At 45.4% G+C, this 20,978-nt stretch overlaps 1 protein-coding gene across 12 annotated transcripts in view; it reads left to right on the top strand.

The window, feature by feature from the left end:
* Positions 1-20,978, top strand: part of ubr4 (ubiquitin protein ligase E3 component n-recognin 4) — a 142,896-nt gene that overhangs the window by 97,021 nt on the left and 24,897 nt on the right. For 11 of the 12 annotated variants that reach the window (XR_006759367.1, XM_045696474.1, XM_045696483.1 and 8 more), the window contains 25 exons: positions 369-465; positions 910-1,017; positions 1,708-1,821; positions 2,750-2,959; positions 3,734-3,883; positions 4,014-4,241; positions 4,380-4,458; positions 5,776-6,000; positions 6,432-6,600; positions 7,794-8,024; positions 8,833-8,920; positions 10,474-10,667; positions 11,086-11,325; positions 11,555-11,693; positions 12,559-12,684; positions 12,983-13,111; positions 13,378-13,510; positions 13,913-14,126; positions 14,381-14,556; positions 14,655-14,782; positions 14,979-15,108; positions 16,458-16,615; positions 18,441-18,550; positions 18,974-19,197; positions 20,639-20,812. Coding sequence is in view for 11 of the 12 variants with exons in the window: in XM_045696474.1 (XP_045552430.1) it covers positions 369-465; positions 910-1,017; positions 1,708-1,821; positions 2,750-2,959; positions 3,734-3,883; positions 4,014-4,241; positions 4,380-4,458; positions 5,776-6,000; positions 6,432-6,600; positions 7,794-8,024; positions 8,833-8,920; positions 10,474-10,667; positions 11,086-11,325; positions 11,555-11,693; positions 12,559-12,684; positions 12,983-13,111; positions 13,378-13,510; positions 13,913-14,126; positions 14,381-14,556; positions 14,655-14,782; positions 14,979-15,108; positions 16,458-16,615; positions 18,441-18,550; positions 18,974-19,197; positions 20,639-20,812 (3,974 nt within the window). In the remaining variant the exon portion in view is untranslated. The remainder of the gene's footprint in view (positions 1-368; positions 466-909; positions 1,018-1,707; positions 1,822-2,749; positions 2,960-3,733; positions 3,884-4,013; positions 4,242-4,379; positions 4,459-5,775; positions 6,001-6,431; positions 6,601-7,793; positions 8,025-8,832; positions 8,921-10,473; positions 10,668-11,085; positions 11,326-11,554; positions 11,694-12,558; positions 12,685-12,982; positions 13,112-13,377; positions 13,511-13,912; positions 14,127-14,380; positions 14,557-14,654; positions 14,783-14,978; positions 15,109-16,457; positions 16,616-18,440; positions 18,551-18,973; positions 19,198-20,638; positions 20,813-20,978) is intronic. The other variant, XM_045696473.1, reaches the window with a different exon arrangement.

Here is a 20,978-nt window from a genome sequence, read left to right as displayed (position 1 = left end):
ACACACCTGTTAATTGAAATGCATTCCAGGTGACTACCTCATGAAGCTGGTTGAGAGAATGCCAAGAGTGTGCAAAGATGTCATCAAGACAAAGGGTGGCTACTTTGGAGAATGTCATAAAATATATTTAGAATTTTTTTTTTGGTTACTACATGATTCCATGTGTGTTATTTCATAGTTTTAATGTCTTCACTATTATTCTACAACGTAGGAAAAAAGTCAAAATAAAGAAAAACCCTTGAATGAGTAGGTGTGTCCAAACTTTAGACTGGTAGTGGATATCTAACCACGCCTGTTGTCTCTATGGCAACAGTGTAGAATTGTTTGGATTGCTTTGTTTTCTGACGTTCTTCTTGTATCTGTCCTAGACTCCACATGGTCCGTCTGATGCTGCTGGAGCGACTCCTACAGCACCTGCCCCAGCTGGACAGTGTAGGAGGAGTCCACGCTATTCCTTACATGCAGGTACTAGCCCGTTACTGTTGTACTGGCCTTTCATCCACTCAAACTTGTCTTTTTTTTTTTACTGCCAATGATTTTGCAGATACCGACTGTTTGGGAGGATTTGGAACAATCGTGATATTCATTTATTATTATTTTTTTTACTTTAGTTGAATGTACTGATTGGGAGGCTGTCGCAAATGGCACCCTGGTCAAAAGTAGTGCACTATGTAGGGAATAGGGCTCTGGTCTAAAGTAGTGCACTATATAGGGAATAGGGCTCTGGTCTAAAGTAGTGCACTATATAGGGAATAGGGCTCTGGTCTAAAGTACTGCACTATATAGGGAATAGGGCTCTGGTCTAAAGTAGTGCACTACATAGGGAATAGGGTGCCATTTGGAACCTACCCTCAGTCTTTCAGGATATAGAGCATTCTGCTAAATGACTGAAATGTCAATGTAATGCAGGTGGTCCTGATGCTGACCTCTGACCTGGATGGAGAAGATGACAAGGACAAGGGAGCCCTGGACGACCTGCTGGCTCTACTCATCACCGAGCTGGGCATGCACAAGAAGGTACCTACCGCGTGTGTGTTGACGCCGTCAAATCTTTGCTCCGTCCTCGTTTCCTCGATTCCTCTCAAAGCACATTGGAGCTTTGAGAGGAAATGGGTCAACACGGATGCAGAAGAAAGGAATTGACGGGCGAGTAACGTCTAGTCACTTAAATAGTGAATGGAGGACGCTTTTCCCCGTGGTTTATTTTCAGGCCAGCCAGGTAGGATATACTCCTGTTGTAAATATAAGCAATGTGCTTAATATTAGGAGAGTTGAGAAATAAATATAGTAGGCCTCGCCTATAGAAAGCTGATGGGATCCTCCTCTTTTTAACAGAGGCCATCACTCTGTTTTCTCACACAATTGCATAGCCTATAGAAATGTTGCGCAACATGAGCTCCTGGGTTCTCATGAAGTGTTTTCGGTTACATTTACATCGATGTCAGAGTGATTAGAGGGACAATAGAGTGCTGAGTACCAGGCAGTTAGCAAGTTTGGTAGGTTACTAATGACCAGCAGCAGCATCAGAGCTTGGAGATGCCTAGTTACCGTGACTAAACGGTCACCTGTAATTTGACTGCGGGTCATGACTTGTGACCGCCAGTGTGGCGGTAATACGGTCACCGGAACATCCGTTAGAAACAGCCTTGGTGTGTGTCCGTTCTCTCACCCCCGGTTTGTTGTTGTTTTGTTTTGTTTCGCCTTCAGGACGTGTCCAAGAAGAACGAGCGCAGCCCCATCAACGAGGTCCATCTGGTCATCATGAGATTGCTCTCTGTGTTCATGTCCAGAACCAAGTCTGGATCCAAGTCTTCCTCTGAGGTACGGGCTTTCCTCTCCTCCAATATTTACCAAAAATAAAAATAAAAACATCATGATTTTCTGTATTGACCAGAAGAGAGAATTATATTCAGTCACTCATAGAGGACAATGAAGTAGATTTAAAAAAATGTTTTTATTAAAGCTGCAATATGACCAAATTCACATAGAAATGTGAGTTATAGATCTGTCATTCTCATTGAAAGCCTTAAGTGGTAGAGATCTGTGCTATTTCTATGCTTCCCCTCTTAAAGATGCACTGTGCAGAAATCACTCCATTTCCTGGTTGCTACAATTGTAACAGTTCACCTAATTTCAGTTTGTGACACAACAAGCAAGTATAGTGTAGAGAATCATTGTACCATCTAAACCTGCTGTGAAATATATTTTCCATAACCAAAACATATTGTGTTTTGAAGCTGGTGTACAAAAGTGAAAGTAAAAGACGCAAAAATGGAAAGCATAGAATTAGCGCACATAGAACACATCTACCGCTTCTTAGACTTGCTTTCGATGAGAATTACCGATTTTATAACACACATTTCCATGTGAATTCGGTCGGGTCACCCAAAAAGTTAACAATTGCAGATTTCAGTTTTGATTTTGCGTCTTTTTACTTCCGGTTTTGAACACCAACTTCAAACAGCTGAAAATATATTTCACAGCGGTTTAGATGGTACAATGATTCTCTACACTATACTTGCTTGTTGTGTCACATAAACAGAAATTAGGTGAACTGTTACAATTGTAGCAACCAGGAAATGGAGTGATTTCTGCATATTGCTCCTTTAAGTGACACATTTCAGCGTGATGCCATCGTTAGGGTTTTACAGACAGAAAACGAGAGACTTTTCTACCTTTTCAAAATGGCCTCCTATGGAATTTTATGTTGATCTGTTCTAAGTTTTCCTGATCACATCCCCTTCTCCAGTCGTCCTCTCTGATCTCCAACGCCACGGCCACAGCTCTGCTCAGTCAGGGGGCGATAGACTACTGTCTCCACGTCCTCAAGTCTCTGCTGGACTTCTGGAAGAGCCAGCAGGAAGAGGAGGAGTCTGTGGCAGCCTCCCAGCTCCTCAAACCTCACACCTCCTCCTCTCCTCCGGACATGAGCCCTTTCTTCCTGAGGCAGTACGTCAAGGTAAGAGGAAACGTAATGTTGTTGAGTGCAGCCCTCGGACTGGTTTTGCACAGACTTTGTTTCAGCATGCTGAGGGGATCAGTTGGAGCAACAATGGTGCTGAATGGATCATCTTGATCACATAATGAGTAGATATTTGGGATGCAAGGTGATTGGTAGACACTGTTTCTGTGTGTCTATTTACTTCATGTATGTTCTCTCTCTCTGTCTGTCTCTCTCTCTCCTGTCTCTGTCTCTCTCTCTCCTGTCTCTGTCTCTCTCTCCTGTCTCTGTCTCTCTCTCTCCTGTCTCTGTCTCTCTCCTGTCTCTGTCTCTCTCTCCTGTCTCTGTCTCTCTCCTCTCTCTCTCTCTCTCTCTCTCTCTCTCTCTGTCTCTCTCTCTCTCTCTCCTTCTCTCTGTCTCTCTCCTTCTCTCTGTCTCTCTCTCTCTCTCCTGTCTCTCTCTCTCTCTCCTGTCTCTGTCTCTCTCTCTCTCCTGTCTCTCTGTCTCTCCTGTCTCTGTCTCTCTCCTGTCTCCTCTCTCTCTCTCGCTCTCTCTCGCGCTCTCTCTCTCTCTGTCTCTGTCTCTCTCTGTCTCTGTCTCTCTCCTTCTCTCCTGTCTCTCTCTCTCTCTCCTGTCTCTGTCTCTGTCTCTCCTGTCTCCTCTCTCTCGCTCTCGCTCTCTCGCTCTCTCGCTCTCGCTCTCTCGCTTTCTCGCTCTCTCGCTCTCTCTGTCTCTCTCGCTCTCCTCTCGCTCTCTCCTGTCTCGCCTGTCTCGTCTCGATCTCTTTCTCAGGGTCATGCTGCTGATGTGTTTGAGGCCTACTCCCAGCTGCTGACTGAGATGGTTCTGAGATTACCCTATCAGATCAAGAAGATCGCTGACACCAACCCCCGCATCCCGCCTCCCGTCTTCGACCACTCCTGGTTCTACTTCCTGTCTGAGGTACATGATCACACTATTTTTTTTTTTCTCTCTCTCTCTCAATCGCTCTCTGTTTCCCACTAGCACGCTCACACACACGCTCACACACACACACTAACACCCCTTCTACCATCTATGGTTGCCTGTGTAGTACCTGATGATTCAGCAGACGCCCTTCGTGAGACGCCAGGTCAGGAAGCTGCTCCTGTTCATCTGTGGTTCTAAGGAGAAGTACCGTCAGCTCCGGGACCTGCACACGCTGGACTCTCACGTCCGCGGCATCAAGAAACTCCTGGAGGAACAGGGCATCTTCCTCCGCGCCGGCGTCGTCACGGCAACCTCCGGCTCCGCCCTGCAGTACGACACGCTCATTAGTCTGGTGAGTGTCTACATCTCGGTTCTGGGGGGGGAAATGTTTTTTGGGGATTAATCCCGAATGCCTCAGTCTTACATCTTTAAAAATAATATATATATATCTTTGCGACTTGTACTTGAATTTCTCTGTTTTTGTCAATAGATGGAGCACCTGAAGGCCTGTGCTGAGATAGCCACCCAGAGAACCATCAACTGGCAGAAGTTCTGTATGAAGGATGACTGTAAGTTCATGGCTCTTCCCTCTTGCTCTTTTTTCGCCTTTATGCCTCTCAAGTAGTAACCCGGGTAGCCTTTTCCCGTCTCAAGTGGTAACCCGGGTAGCCTTTTCCCCTCTCAAGTAGTAACCCGGGTAGCCTTTATGCCTCTCAAGTAGTAACCCGGGTAGCCTTTTCCCCTCTCAAGTAGTAACCCGGGTAGCCTTTATCCCTCTCAAGTAGTAACCCGGGTAGCCTTTTCCCCTCTCAAGTAGTAACCCGGGTAGACTTTTCCCCTCTCAAGTAGTAACCCGGGTAGCCTTTTCCCCTCTCAAGTAGTAACCCGGGTAGCCTTTTCGCCTCTCAAGTAGTAACCCGGGTAGCCTTTCCCCTCTCAAGTAGTAACCCGGGTAGCCTTTTCCCCTCTCAAGTAGTAACCCGGGTAGCCTTTTCCCCTCTCAAGTAGTAACCCGGGTAGCCTTTATGCCTCTCAAGTAGTAACCCGGGTAGCCTTTTCCCCTCTCAAGTAGTAACCCGGGTAGCCTTTTCCCCTCTCAAGTGGTAACCCGGGTAGCCTTTTCCCCTCTCAAGTAGTAACCCGGGTAGCCTTTTCCCCTCTCAAGTAGTAACCCGGGTAGCCTTTTCCCCCTCTCAAGTAGTAACCCGGGTAGCCTTTTTCCCTCTCAAGTGGTAACCCGGGTAGCCTTTTCCCCTCTCAAGTAGTAACCCGGGTAGCCTTTTCGCCTCTCAAGTAGTAACCCGGGTAGACTTTTTGCCTCTCAAGTAGTAACCCGGGTAGCCTTTTCCCCTCTCAAGTAGTAACCCGGGTAGCCTTTTTTCCCCTCTCAAGTAGTAACCCGGGTAGCCTTTATGCCTCTCAAGTAGTAACCCGGGTAGCCTTTATGCCTCTCAAGTGGTAACCCGGGTAGCCTTTTCCCCTCTCAAGTAGTAACCCGGGTAGCCTTTTCACGTCTCAAGTAGTAACCCGGGTAGCCTTTTCCCCTCTCAAGTGGTAACCCGGGTAGCCTTTATGCCTCTCAAGTAGTAACCCGGGTAGACTTTATGCCTCTCAAGTAGTAACCCGGGTAGACTTTTCACGTCTCAAGTAGTAACCCGGGTAGACTTTTCACGTCTCAAGTAGTAACCCGGGTAGCCTTTTCCCCTCTCAAGTAGTAACCCGGGTAGACTTTTCACGTCTCAAGTAGTAACCCGGGTAGCCTTTATGCCTCTCAAGTAGTAACCCGGGTAGCCTTTATGCCTCTCAAGTAGCATGGATTAGTTAGTTTGTCTTTTTAACTCTCCCCCTTTCCCTCCCTCTCCCCCACTCCCCCTCTCTCTCTCCAGCCATACTGTACTTTCTACTACAGGTCAGCTTCCTGGTAGATGAGGGAGTGTCTCCGGTGCTCCTCCAGCTGCTATCCTGTGCTCTGTGTGGCAGCAAGGTCCTGGCCTCCTCTTCCTCCTCCTCTTCCTCAGGAGGAGGGTCTGGGGCCACTGGGACTCAGTCCTCTCAGAGCAAGTCCTCAAGCAAGAAGAGCAAGAAGGAGGACAAGGAGAAGGACAAAGAAGGTGAGGAGAGACAGCAGAGTTAATCATATTCTAACCTTGGTTACTTAAAAAAAAACTATTATGGCTGTGTATCATTGGAAATGTGTTGATTGTTTTAATGTCTTTTGATTGTTAGAAAATTATTGAGTTAAAATGTGTTTTTTTAATCCTTAACCCTTTCATTTGTTGTAAGTTTGAGAAACATACTTGCTACTGTAGTCTGAAGTGTTTGTGTTTTGAGAGAAACTTGGTACTGTAGTCTGAAGTGTTTGTGTTTTGAGAGATACTTGCTACTGTAGTCTGAAGTGTTTGTGTTTTGAGAGATACTTGCTACTGTAGTCTGAAGTGTTTGTGTTTTGAGAGATACTTGGTACTGTAGTCTGAAGTGTTTGTTTTGTGTCTGTGTTTGTGCTCTAAGTCTTTCTCTAATATGTTGTTGTCTTCTTCTCCAGGTGAGGGTGTGGGTAGCCAGGAGGACCAGCTGTGTACTGCTCTGGTCTCTCAGCTCAACAAGTTTGCCGACAAAGAGACTCTCATCCAGTTCCTCCGCTGCTTCCTGCTCGAGTCCAACTCCTCCGCCGTGCGCTGGCAAGCCCACTGTCTCGCACTGCATATCTACAGGTATGTATTCACACTACATAAAGGTACAGTAGTACACACTAGTGCGATTAACCGCCATTTTGTATTATTATTTGGGGGTTATTAAACAACTAATTGTCAGTTCAATAACTTACATTTAGTTTGGTTTCTTGGTGAAGCCAACTCGCTGTTTCTCTAGAGAGAAATCAAATCATTCACGAGCGAAATCAACTCAAACTATATGGGACGCTGAGCTGAAGGGAGTTGTAGTTTTCATTAAGCAAATATTTAACCTAGTTCAGTGCAGAAATCTGGTAATTAACTGCAATGACCATAATCCATAGCACCAGTTTTTCCCCCCTGCTCAGGCAGAGATGGATAGACTTTTACGCCTGCTGAGTTAGGATAGATGCACATAGACCGCATGAAAGAGGAAAGTACACAACGACGTGAGAGAGAGAGAGAGAATAGAGAGAGTTCGTGAAGGTATGCCTTATCTACTTTGGAAGTACTAGTCAAATGATTTAGTCAGACAGCTGTGCAGCTAGCCTAGCTAAATAGAATGGCTAAAGACAGAGCAGTATGAGGAGTACAGAGATAACGCTGGCTGCTGATGTTAAGATGTTGACTTTAAGAAATGGAAAATTCTAAAGCCATCGGATACAAACTAAGTAATATACACAACTGAAATAGTGGTGTAATTTCTTCTATTGATGTCGACCATATGTGGACCTGACAGAGACTATAGAATATTTTCAATGTTTTGGCAATTCAATGTTCACTATTTTTGGCTGTGGAATTTCCATTAAAAAGGGGGGAAAATATTTTACATTTTTAAATAATCAAAACATATTTATTTTTTTATAGTCGAACTGAAACCAAACCCGACCTAGAAAAGCACTAATCACTCAGCACTAGTACACACACATTAACCTTGTAAAAGGTATTTGTTGTAACAGTTAAGTGTGCAGCTCCTACTTCGTTCAGTGTGCGGGGCCCTACTTCGTTCAGTGTGCGGGGCCCGACTTCGTTCAGTGTGCGGGGCCCTACTTCGTCCAGTGTGCAGGCCCGAACCTAGAGCTTCCTACACACAATGATTTTCTGCCAGTTTCCTGAAGTATGTTTTTCATGCTTGGTTGGTCAGAAAAGACTGTTGCAGGACTACAATATCTTACACCATCTACAAATTGTCAATACCTGCCTCAAAGCTAAACCATATTTCTCTCCCTCTGTAGGAACTCCAGTAAGTCTCAGCAGGATCTGCTGTTGGACCTGACCTGGGCCATCTGGCCAGAGCTGCCCGCCTACGGACGCAAGGCCGCTCAGTTTGTAGACCTGCTCGGATACTTCTCCCTGAAGACCCCTCAGACTGAGAAGAAGTTAAAGGAGTATTCCCAGAAAGCTGTGGAGATCCTGAGGACCCAGAACCACATCCTAACCACCCACCCCAACTCTAACATCTACAGGTACGGCTGAATACAGACCAAACTATCATCATCATCATTAACCCTGATGTAGCTGTAGCCTCCATTCACCTTACTAGTGGAGACTACCGCTGCAGTATATTTAACTATAGGTTTCCCTTACAAAATAGGTTTTATCTCAAGACTAACCTGTTTTTATATAATGGTTCAATTAAATATATCAAACTAGCTTCCACAGCTGTGTGTCTCCATGTTTTGTTTCTTATTGAAGTACTAACCTTGTCTGTCTGTGTTGTAGTACCCTGTCAGGTCTGGTTTAAATACTATCTCTGTCTGTGTTGTAGTACCCTGTCAGGTCTGGTTTAAATACTATCTCTGTCTGTGTTGTAGTACCCTGTCAGGTCTGGTTTAAATACTAACTCTGTCTGTGTTGTAGTACCCTGTCAGGTCTGGTTTAAATACTAACTCTCTCTGTGTTGTAGTACCCTGTCAGGTCTGGTTTAAATACTAACTCTGTCTGTGTTGTAGTACCCTGTCAGGTCTGGTTTAAATACTAACTCTGTCTGTGTTGTAGTACCCTGTCAGGTCTGGTTTAAATACTATCTCTGTCTGTGTTGTAGTACCCTGTCAGGTCTGGTTTAAATACTAACTCTGTCTGTGTTGTAGTACCCTGTCAGGTCTGGTTTAAATACTATCTCTGTCTGTGTTGTAGTACCCTGTCAGGTCTGGTTTAAATACTAACTCTGTCTGTGTTGTAGTACCCTGTCAGGTCTGGTTTAAATACTATCTCTGTCTGTGTTGTAGTACCCTGTCAGGTCTGGTTTAAATACTATCTCTGTCTGTGTTGTAGTACCCTGTCAGGTCTGGTGGAGTTTGATGGTTTCTACCTGGAGAGCGATCCCTGTCTGGTGTGCAACAATCCTGAAGTGCCCTTCTCTGTAAGTACAGTCTAACGCTGCTTCCCAATTCTCCACTCTTCCCACAAAGTGTGCACTTGCGTAGTTCCCCTCGTGGATATAAGAAGGATGGACTGGTGTAAGTAATGTTTGGGGAGGGTAACTCAGGGTAGCACCAATTCATTACTAATAAATACATGAGAGGGAGGGATCAAACACACACTCCTGGCTGAAGTGTATTGAATCCACTCAACGTTGTGTTAATTCCATTTGGTAGGGAAGACATCTTTCCCATTTTCTATGTATCCAATACTCATTCTGTCTTCTCTCTCTCTCTCTGTATGTATCCAATACTCATTCTGTCTTCTCTCTCTCTCTCTCTCTGTATGTATCCAATACTCATTCTGTCTTCTCTCTCTCTCTCTGTATGTATCCAATACTCATTCTGTCTTCTCTCTCTCTCTCTCTGTATGTATCCAATACTCATTCTGTCTTCTCTCTCTCTCTCTCTGTATGTATCCAATACTCATTCTGTCTTCTCTCTCTCTCTCTCTGTATGTATCCAATACTCATTCTGTCTTCTCTCTCTCTCTCTGTATGTATCCAATACTCATTCTGTCTTCTCTCTCTCTCTCTGTATGTATCCAATACTCATTCTGTCTTCTCTCTCTGTCTCTGTATGTATCCAATACTCATTCTGTCTTCTCTCTCTCTCTCTCTGTATGTATCCAATACTCATTCTGTCTTCTCTCTCTCTCTCTCTCTGTATGTATCCAATACTCATTCTGTCTTCTCTCTCTCTCTCTGTATGTATCCAATACTCATTCTGTCTTCTCTCTCTCTCTCTGTATGTATCCAATACTCATTCTGTCTTCTCTCTCTCTCTCTGTATGTATCCAATACTCATTCTGTCTTCTCTCTCTCTCTCTGTATGTATCCAATACTCATTCTGTCTTCTCTCTCTCTCTCTGTATGTATCCAATACTCATTCTGTCTTCTCTCTCTCTCTCTGTATGTATCCAATACTCATTCTGTCTTCTCTCTCTCTCTCTGTATGTATCCAATACTCATTCTGTCTTCTCTCTCTCTCTCTGTATGTATCCAATACTCATTCTGTCTTCTCTCTCTCTCTCTCTCTCTGTATGTATCCAATACTCATTCTGTCTTCTCTCTCTCTCTCTGTATGTATCCAATACTCATTCTGTCTTCTCTCTCTCTCTCTGTATGTATCCAATACTCATTCTGTCTTCTCTCTCTCTCTCTGTATGTATCCAATACTCATTCTGTCTTCTCTCTCTCTCTCTCTGTATGTATCCAATACTCATTCTGTCTTCTCTCTCTCTCTCTCTGTATGTATCCAATACTCATTCTGTCTTCTCTCTCTCTCTCTGTATGTATCCAATACTCATTCTGTCTTCTCTCTCTCTCTCTGTATGTATCCAATACTCATTCTGTCTTCTCTCTCTGTCTCTGTATGTATCCAATACTCATTCTGTCTTCTCTCTCTCTCTCTGTATGTATCCAATACTCATTCTGTCTTCTGTCTCTGTATGTATCCAATACTTATTCTGTCTTCTGTCTCTCTGTCTCCTCAGAACATCAAGCTGTCGTCCATCAAGGTGGACACTAGATACACTACTACCCAGCAAGTGGTCAAGCTGATCAGTAGTCACACCATCAGTAAGGTGACGGTCAAGATAGGAGACCTGAAGAGGACCAAGATGGTCCGGACCATCAGCCTCTACTACAACAACAGGACTGTTCAGGCCATCGTAGAACTCAAGAACAAGTGAGTTTATACCATGAACGCAGAACTGGTCCCAGTTCTTTTCAACTGTTTTGTATGACCGTAAGGAGTTGGCAAGACGGAACAAATATATCTGGGACCCGGCTAATCTGTTGTTCTTATTTAAATGTACTTAAATATCTGGCTTCAACAACGATTATGGTACAGTATCAATAGTTGATAATCAATATATTAGATTTTTTCACCAGATTGTATTCCATTCAATGAGATACGAATGAACAATACAGACCGCCAACTGTATACTGGAAACAGAGAGAGCTTTATCAATGAACCGTTCCAGACCCAGTTCTGTCATAATTCTGTATGAATGGAATCAGTCTAAATGGATCTACAGCGTCAAGTCTTTGTAAAAATATTTTGTCTTCATATATAAATGTAACCTCTATCTGCTTCTACCCAGACCTGCCCGTTGGCACAAGGCCAAGAAGGTCCAACTGACTCCAGGTCAGACGGAGGTCAAAATCGACCTGCCGCTGCCTATCGTGGCGTCCAACCTCATGATCGAGTTCTCCGACTTCTACGAGAACTACCAGGCCTCCAGCGAGACGCTCCAGTGCCCGCGCTGCTCTGCCTCCGTGCCCGCCAACCCTGGCGTCTGTGGCAACTGTGGAGAAAACGTTTACCAGTGCCATAAGTGCAGGTGGTTAACCAGTAGACTTGATGCCTGAAATATTGAATTTGTTATATTATGGTTTACTTGAATAGGGACAGATCTGAATAACCAAATCATTGAAATGTTCTTCCTGATTATTCCTATCGGCTACACACTTCGTCTTAGTTGGACACTTAGTTTTTGGTGTAGTTTGGTGTTTTTGGTTACTGATGCTGACTGAATGTGGTTCTTCCTCCTCCTCCTCCTCCTCCTCCAGGTCCATTAATTATGATGAGAAGGATCCGTTCCTGTGTAACGCGTGTGGGTTCTGTAAATACGCCCGCTTTGACTTCATGTTGTACACCAAGCCCTGCTGTGCTGTGGACCCAATAGAGACAGAGGAGGACAGGAAGAAGGTGAACACATTTTGTTTTTTTATGTGACTTTCTCAAACTAGTTCTCAGTGATGCATGGCAGAGGTTAGCTATAAACACGAACCCAACCGGACACACAGTTAAAAAACCCATTCCACATTCTCTCTGTCCCGGTCACGCCCCTCTGGTTGTCCCGGTCACGCCCCTCTGGTTGTCCCGGTCACGCCCCTCTGGTTGTCCCGGTCACGCCCCTCTGGTTGTCCCGGTCACGCCCCTCTGGTTGTCCCGGTCACGCCCCTCTGGTTGTCCCGGTCACGCCCCTCTGGTTGTCCCGGTCACGCCCCTCTGGTTGTCACGCCCCTCTGGTTGTCACGCCCCTCTGGTTGTCACGCCCCTCTGGTTGTCACGCCCCTCTGGTTGTCACGCCCCTCTGGTTGTCACGCCCCTCTGGTTGTCCCGCCCCTCTGGTTGTCACGCCCCTCTTGTCGTCCCGCCCCTCTTGTTGTCCCGCCCCTCTTGTCGTCCCGCCCCTCTTGTCGTCCCGCCCCTCTTGTCGTCCCGCCCCTCTTGTCGACCCGGTCACAGCCCTCTGGTTGTCACGCCCCTCTGGTTGTCACGCCCCTCTGGTTGTCACGCCCCTCTGGTTGTCACGCCCCTCTGGTTGTCACGCCCCTCTGGTTGTCACGCCCCTCTGGTTGTCACGCCCCTCTTGTCGTCCCGCCCCTCTTGTCGTCCCGCCCCTCTTGTCGTCCCGGCACGCCCCTCTTGTCGTCCCGGTCCCGCCCCTCTGGTCGTCCCGGTCACGCCCCTCTGGTCGTCCCGGTCACACCCCTCTGGTCGTCCCGGTCCCGCCCCTCTTGTTGTAAACGATACCAAAGCCTGCCTGCTGTTTGTTGTTCTGTTTTAGGCCGTGACCAACATCAACACGCTGCTGGACAAGGCTGACCGCGTGTACCACCAGCTAATGGGACACAGACCCCAGCTGGAGAGTCTGCTGTCAAAGGTCAACGAGGCGGCGCCTGAGAAACCACAGGTCAGATACTTCATCTGATTCGCACCTCCACAGATTCACATTTTGATTTTAGTATTTTTTATTTTAGTACTTTAGCATTTCACTTGAGTAGGTAAAACGACCAAAATATCCCAACCATTTCAAGTTTAACCCTTCAGAATACCCTAGCAGCTGTACGGCATCATTCCATAGGATTTATTCTGGATTTATTCTGGATTTATTCGGGATTTAAATAAAACATCATGAAGAATTTGTCTGTTTTACTGGAAGTGTTGAACTAGTATCTGACGTTTCGATGCTGTTGTCATGCCCCTAATAGGATGATTCTGGAGCAGGGGCGGGGCTTGGAGCGTCCTCGGCCAATGTGAACAGACACATCCAGCAGCTGGCTCAGGAGTACAGCGGAGACTGTAAGACGTCCTTCGATGAGCTCTCCAAGATCATACAGGTGAGAGACCCGGGGGACGGACGACGTCATGAGCACAAATTGAATCCTGTACTTACTAGTTTACTTCCTGGTTATATAGGTACGCCTCAATATGGCTGTCAGTTCACTCATCACGGTAAAATTGACTTGAATGAGGATACCTCCTTTTTTTAATGATTCTATTTCTATGGAGCTTCACAGCTATTCAAACAGCAGGTCCTACGTTCAAGTATGTTGTATGAGTTTTAGAGAGTCATTATCCACATTTCCTCCTCCACCTCCTCCAGAAAGTCCTTGCATCCCGTAAAGAACTCCTTGAGTACGACCTGCAGCAGCGTGAAGCTGCCACCAAGTCTTCCCGCTCCAGCTCCCATCAGCCTACCTTCACAGCCAGCCAGTACAGAGCCCTGTCTGTGTTAGGTACTGCACTTTATACACACACACACACACACAGACTACTTTTACCTGACTTGGTTATGCCCTTTCATTGGGATTTCTATATAGAAGCTATTTGGTGTTATGTATTTACCGTCACTTGTTGTGCTGTTTGTTGTGATCCCAGGACTGCATCCCAAATGCTACCCTGTCACCTATAGTGCACGAGCCTTGGTTAAAAGTAGTGGGCTATAATCGAGGAAAGGGTGGGGGGGGGGATGCACACTGTCTCTTTCTACAACTGCTGCAAACCAATTTCCCATTTGGGACCCATTTGCCATGTAGCAGACGCTTTTATCTAAAGTAACTTCCACTATTTGAGAACATGTTGTTTTTTTTTCCCTTCTTTTGGGTAGACTAATAACAAAGATCAATCTATCTATCTAGGCTGCGGACACACCTCCTCCAACAAGTGTTATGGCTGTGCCTCAGCTGTGACAGGTCATTGTATTATCCTCCTGAGGGCCCTGGCTACCAACCCAGCCCTCCGGCAGATCCTGGGGCTCCAGGGGCTCATCAGAGAGCTGTTTGAGTACAACCTGAGAAGAGGCACCGCTGCCATGAGAGAGGAGGTCAGACAACTGGTCTGCCTGCTCACCAGGTACTGTAGTTGTTTGTGTTCTCATAGACAGTGTTAGCCTGCTGAGCTAATGCCTGTGCGTTAGCTTGGAAGAGCTAACCAAACATGCACGTAGCTCACAAGTGTACATGAGCCCAAACGGGTATTAAAATCTGGGTAGTCTGTGTGCTATAAGACCTGTGTTAGCCCTCTGAGCTGAAGCCTAGGCATTCCATTACACATCCACATACAGTAAGTTAACCCATTCTCATCTGTCTCCGCATCTCCTTGTTCAGAGACCAGCCAGAGGCCACTCAGCAAATGAATGACCTGATCATTCACAAGGTGTCAGCTGCTCTGAAGGGCCACTGGGCCAATCCTGACCTGGTCTCCAGTCTGCAGTATGAGATGCTACTGCTCACTGACTCCATCTCCAAGGAGGGGGGCTGCTGGGAGCTACGACTGCGATGTGGTGAGTTTTTTTTTTTACCTCATCTTCTCTCATCCCCTTATTTTCCCCTTTTTTAATGATGTCATTTAATAATCCGTCATCTCTCTCGGTGTCTGTAGCCCTGAGTCTGTTCCTGATGGCCGTGAACATCAAGACCCCTGTAGTAGTGGAGAACATTACTCTGATGTGTCTAAGGATCCTACAGAAACTCATCAAGCCTCCTGCCCCCACCTCCAAGAAGAACAAGGTACAGTACTACACCACATAGCACTAGTCAGTCAGTCATACTTGCCTCGCAACGGCTTGGGCGACTTTTGAGAGAGACTACATTGCAGTCTGTGATTTTTGTAAAAGGACTACAAATTATAATGAGAGATTTTAGGTGATTTTTGATTTTGTAGATCAGTCAATTTCAGGAAATGTGGTGTTTCTGTGTTTTCCAGGATTCTGCTGTGGAGTCTCTGACGACAGTGAAGCCCTACTGCAATGAGATCCATGCTCAGGCCCAGCTCTGGCTCAAGAAGGACCCCAAAGCATCTTATGAAGCCTGGAAAAAGTGCCTTCCAGCAAGATGTGAGTAGATGTGATTTGATTTATTTTTTTGAAAATCGGTCGGTCTGCCCGACTATAGCAGGGATTGATTTGAAGCTCAATGTTTTTAAATTTAAAATCTCCCTACAATCATATCTAAAGCCACTATGACACCAGTGTCGATGAAATGTCGCAGATGAACTTGATTGGCGGGTACACAGCACACTCCCCACCTCTCGTCATGGCTGTTACCAGAACCACACATCCGGATTTTAACAGGGTCGTTAGCATTTGCCCCGATCTAGCTCAATATCTCTAGACGTCGGATAAGATCAAGACTACAGCATCCATGAAGTGATCATTAGACTTGTAACCTTCGGACTCGTTTTGATTAAATTGATTAATTTATCGCTCTCATTTCTGTCTAAGAACCAACGATGTGCTACCTTATTGTAGCATTTCTGACAACGCTAACATGTGTTCTAACACCAGGTCGGTTGCTCGGCAACAACACCGCTGCTTCCACCAGGCCGCCAGTCATAAGACGTGTATTGTGAATAAACCTAGGCTACTGTAGATAACTGTTGCTAGCTATATGGTGCTATTCAAGCTGAGGTAATCAAAAAAAATTGCAAATAGATATTTTGCTTAGCTAGCTAGCTTAACGTCCAGTAGCACAAACAAATACGCACAAATAAGCTAGCGAACGTCCTTGGTTGCTATGCTAGCCAGTTAACTAGGTAACGTTAGCCAACGTAAGACTGTAAGACTTTTTTTTTAAACATAATTTGAAGCTCAAATTACATTTTGAAAAGACCTTTTGTATGTGGAAGTGTTGTGATTTAGAATTTTGTATAAACACCTTCCAGTGTAAAAAAAAAAAAAAACATGTTTTAATTGAGAAGTAGGGATTTGCGTCAAGCTGAAAAAGAAAGGAAATTCACAGGATCACCACAATGCCTACTCCACCCCATGCTCTACCAAGGTTTTCCATCACACAGCTTTGACCTACTACAGTAGCTATGTTAGTATTGTACTTCGACTGTGTGTAGGCAAGTTGCTTAGGATTCAAACCTTCTCAAGCAGCTTAATTCTCACTCTTAGAGGTGCTCCCACAATAATGTGATGTGTACCACATACACGTTAAAGTATTGGATTCGTCACACACCACACTAATCCCATAACACTACCTTTTCAAGCTTTAAAATAATAATAATTTATTATTTGCAAGCGAGATCATCCTGCTTTATTGGGCTGTTTTGTCTTGTAGTAATGTGGCGCCTGTCTGTATTTCCTTAAACCTTTTATTTTATTAATACATGTCATTGGGATTTTTTGGAAACGGTATTCAAACTATCCCTTTCAACAATGCCATAACACTTGTCCACCAGGCCAGGAGACGGCGTCTAAACCCCAGAACAAGGCTGAGGTGCGGAGACGTTACCTGATGGAGAAGTATGTGTGGAAGTGGAAACAGTTCATGAGGTCACGCTCCGAGGGTCTGTTCCCCAGGCTCCTCAAACTGGGACACAACAATTGGCTCAGACAGGTAAGGACACTCCACTGCTCTTATAGCAGTACATATTCATGTTCAACGTTTAGGTTCGGGACACTCCGCTGCTCTTATAGCAGTATATATTCATGTTCAACGTTTAGGTTCGGGACACTCCGCTGCTCTTATAGCAGTACATATTCATGTTCAACGTTTAGGTTCGGGACACTCCGCTGCTCTTATAGCAGTACATATTCATGTTCAACGTTTAGGTTCGGGACACTCCGCTGCTCTTATAGCAGTACATATTCATGTTCAACGTTTAGGTTCGGGACACTCCGCTGCTCTTATAGCAGTATATATTCATGTTTAGGTTCGGGACACTCCGCTGCTCTTATAGCAGTATATATTCATGTTCAGCGTTTAGGTTCGGGACACTCCGCTGCTCTTATAGCAGTACATATTCATGTTCAACGTTTAGGTTCGGGACACTTCGTTACTGGTACTGTTTGGTATGGTACATACACATCAGTGGTGGAGTGTATCGACAGGTATACACAGTATACTCACTATTTTTATGTGGGCATTGTGTACAGTACTTAATCCCCACGTTGTGTATCAAACTTGTGTAGTGGAGGTCAAAATGTTTACCTTAATGTTGATTTGACTATTTCTTCACGTTTTAAGCACAGCAAACGGCCGGTAGGTCTACGCGCAAATGTTCCAAAATGAGATGTGCGGGAAAACCCAGTTCTAAAATGCGAGCAGTTTCATGGACAGAGATGGAAATATTTGTTACAAATTTAGACCGAGGGAGATCTAAAGATGCAACAACTATCGTTGATTGCTATATGACCAAAATAATGTCTGGCAGCTAGACAATTGGGGGGGGTTGATTTAAAAACCAGTAGGACAGGACAGATGAGGTCTTTCTAAAATAAGGGCCTCCACGTTTTCTATGGTAGGATTTTTAGCTATAGGCTACTTTTGAAGCAAGGTAAGACATGCCTCATGAAGTAAAACGTCTAGGTTTCAAACATTTAAGTAACAGGAAAAATATATCGACGTTAATAACAGGCCGAACCGTCTACAGGTCGATGGAAAGGCTTTTCCGAAAACCTTCTCTATAAAATGTTAAGTAGCTACAAAGTAGCCTACCTGGCAAAATTATATCATGATTCTTTGCGTCAATCCCCAGTGGCCATTTTGTTTTGCAAACTCCAACAACAGTGCTAGGTACCTGTGCAGTTGAATTAAAGGGTAACTGCACTCAAAAATAAGAATTTCTTAGTTTTTTGTTGTCTCTGGATGTGGTGTAAGCATTGTTGTGGATTTAAAACCTCCAATGTTGTTTTTTGTCAACAACAACAACAAAAAAGTGAAACCTGGAGAAGAAAATAATGTGAAACCTGTGGATTTAGGACTCCGTTGCCAGCCTCATTTATCTATTTCAACAGTAGACCTACTATTAGCCAACTGGTACCATACAGCTTGGCTGTAGAAGACCAATATGGGATTGATCATTTTAGGTCGTTCAAAGTGTATGTCACTGTTTGTCATAGAATTTCACACGAGGGTTCTTTTCCTTGGCCGGGCGAAACGTTTGGGATTAGAGTATACCCACTTCTCCAGGCAGCACCACACCATTCAGCTTTTACATTTGAAATGTAATGAAAAGTTTTGGCACCCGGCCTCCAGAATGATTTAAACGATACTCTGTACCTTTCCATGAGACAACATGGGACTGAGGTTCATGTGTAGCTTGGACTAGACAACAGATGGGATGGTGCATGGACTCATCTCACTTTTTAAATTTTTTTTAATAGCATTTTTTTCACTTCCATGCTATAATTTTTTCCCTGTAATCTCCTCTGTCTCTCAGGTGCTGTTCACCCCAGCCACCCAGGCAGCGCGGCAGGCAGCCTGCACCATCGTTGAGGCTCTCACCTCCATCCCCAGCCGCAAGCAGCAGGTGCTGGACCTGCTTACCAGGTAAGAGGCCGTCTTTTGGGTTGGGAAAGGTAGCACTGTTTTTAAAAAGATGTTTTTCCACGTTTCAAATTGACACGATGGGAAGGGATCTAAGGATTGGTCCTCTATGTGAGCGAGTTAGTATCAGTTAAGTTGGATGCTTAACACTGGGTATTATTGTTAGTAGCTGGACCAGGTGCAATCTGCAGTGAAATATTGCCATCAATACCTTGTTTTGTTGTGCTTGCTTTGAATATTGGGATAATATTCCGGCTTATGTCAAACAGCTTTTCTAACGCGTGTTTGTCTGTCCCTCAGTTACCTGGATGAGTTGAGCATCAGTGTTTGTCTCGCCCTCAGTTACCTGGATGAGTTGAGCATCAGTGTTTGTCTCGCCCTCAGTTACCTGGATGAGTTGAGCATCAGTGTTTGTCTGTCCCTCAGTTACCTGGATGAGTTGAGCATCGCGGGGGAATGTGCAGCAGAGTATCTTGCTCTGTACCAGAAGCTCATCAAGCCTCCTCAATGGAAGGTGTACCTGGCCGCCCGAGGAGTCCTGCCCTACATCGGTAACCTGATCACCAAGGAAATAGCCAACCTGTTGGCTCTGGAAGAGGCCACTCTCAGCACAGACCTGCAGCAGGGATATGCCCTCAAGAGCTTGACTGGTATGTAACGTGTTTCATTCACCTAAACCAAGGCGCTTGCATGAACTGGTCTTATAGGGATAGTTGACTCAAATAAAACATCAACGTGATTTTCCACTTACACTATACATACAGCAGTATGTGGACACCCCTTCAAACTATTTCAGCCCCACCCGTTGGTGACCAAGTGTATAGAATTGAGCACATAGACAAACATTGGCAGTAGAAAGGCCTTACTGAAGAGCTCAGTGAATTTCAACGTGGCACCGTCATAGGATGCCACCTTTCCAACAAGTCAGTTCGTCAAACAAGCATTTCGCTACACTCGCATTAACATCTGCATGTGACTTGAAATGTCTGCCCTGCTAGAGCTGCCCCGGTTTACTGTAAGTGCTGTTATTGTGAAGTTGAAACGTCCAGGAGCAACAACGGCTCAGCCACGAAGTGGTAGGCCACACAAGCTCACAGAACAGGACCGCTGAAGCGCGTAAAAAAATCTTCTGTCCTTCGTTGCAACAATCACTACCGAGTTCCAAACTGCCTCTGGAAGCAACTTCAGCACAAGTACTGTTCGTCGAGAGCTTCATGAAATGGGTTTCCATGGCCGAGCAGCCGCACACAGCCTAAGATCACCATGCGCAATGCCAAGCGTCGGCTGGAGTGGTGTAAAGCTCGCCGCCATTGGACTCTGGAGCAGTGGAAACGCGTTCTCTGGAGTGATGAATCACACTTCACCATCTGGCAGTCCGACGGAAGAATCTGGGTTTGGCGGAGAACGCTACCTGCCTGAATGCATAGTGCCAACTATAAAGTTTGGTGGAGGAGGAATAATGGTCTGGGGTTGTTTTTCATGGTTCGGGCCCCTTAGTTCCAGTGAAGAGACATTTTAACGCTACAGCATACAATGACATTCTAGACGATTCTGTGCTTCCAACTTTGTGGCAACAGTTTGGGGAAGGCCCTTTCCTATTTCAGCATGACAATGCCCCTGTGCACAATGCGAGGTCCATATAGAAATGATTTGTTGAGATCGGTGTGGAAGAAGCCACTTACTGGCCTGCACAGAGCCCTGACCTCAACCTCATCGAACACCTTTGGGATGAATTGGAATGTCGACTGTGAGCCAGGCCTAATCGTCCAACATCAGTAATGCTCGTGTGGCTGAATGGAAGCAAGTCCCCGCAGCAATGTTCCAACATCTAGTGGAAAGCCTTCCCAGAAGAGTGGAGACTGTTATAGCAGCAGAGGAGAGACCAACTCCATATTATTGTCCGTGATTTTGGAATGAGATGTTTGAAGAGCAGGTGTCCACATACTTTTGGTCATGTTGTGTACCTTGGCTTTAGTCGATTCACCAAGATATTTATCTAATGCAGATACTTTTGTTTTGCTAGAATGATGTAGACACGATAAGTTTTGATGATATGCTCATATGGTACCTATCCCCCTGCGTGTCTTCCAGGCCTGCTGTCTTCCTTTGTGGAGGTGGAGTCCATCAAGCGCCACTTTAAGAGTCGTCTGGTTGGAACGGTGCTGAACGGCTACTTGTGTCTCAGGAAACTAGTGGTGCAGAGGACCAAGCTCATCGACGAGACCCAGGACATGCTGCTGGAGATGCTGGAGGACATGACCACAGGTATACAGCTAGTTAATGTATAGACCCAGGACATGCTGCTGGAGATGCTGGAGGACATGACCACAGGTATACAGCTAGTTAATGTATAGACCCAGGACATGCTGCTGGAGATGCTGGAGGACATGACCACAGGTATACAGCTAGTTAATGTATAGACCCAGGAGGA

The sequence above is a fragment of the Salmo salar genome, chromosome ssa15 (assembly GCF_905237065.1).
Source record: "Salmo salar chromosome ssa15, Ssal_v3.1, whole genome shotgun sequence".
Classification (NCBI taxonomy): Eukaryota; Metazoa; Chordata; class Actinopteri; order Salmoniformes; family Salmonidae; genus Salmo; species Salmo salar.
Note: the sequence above shows the minus strand (reverse complement) of the source record. Positions and strands in the feature narration are given on the sequence as shown.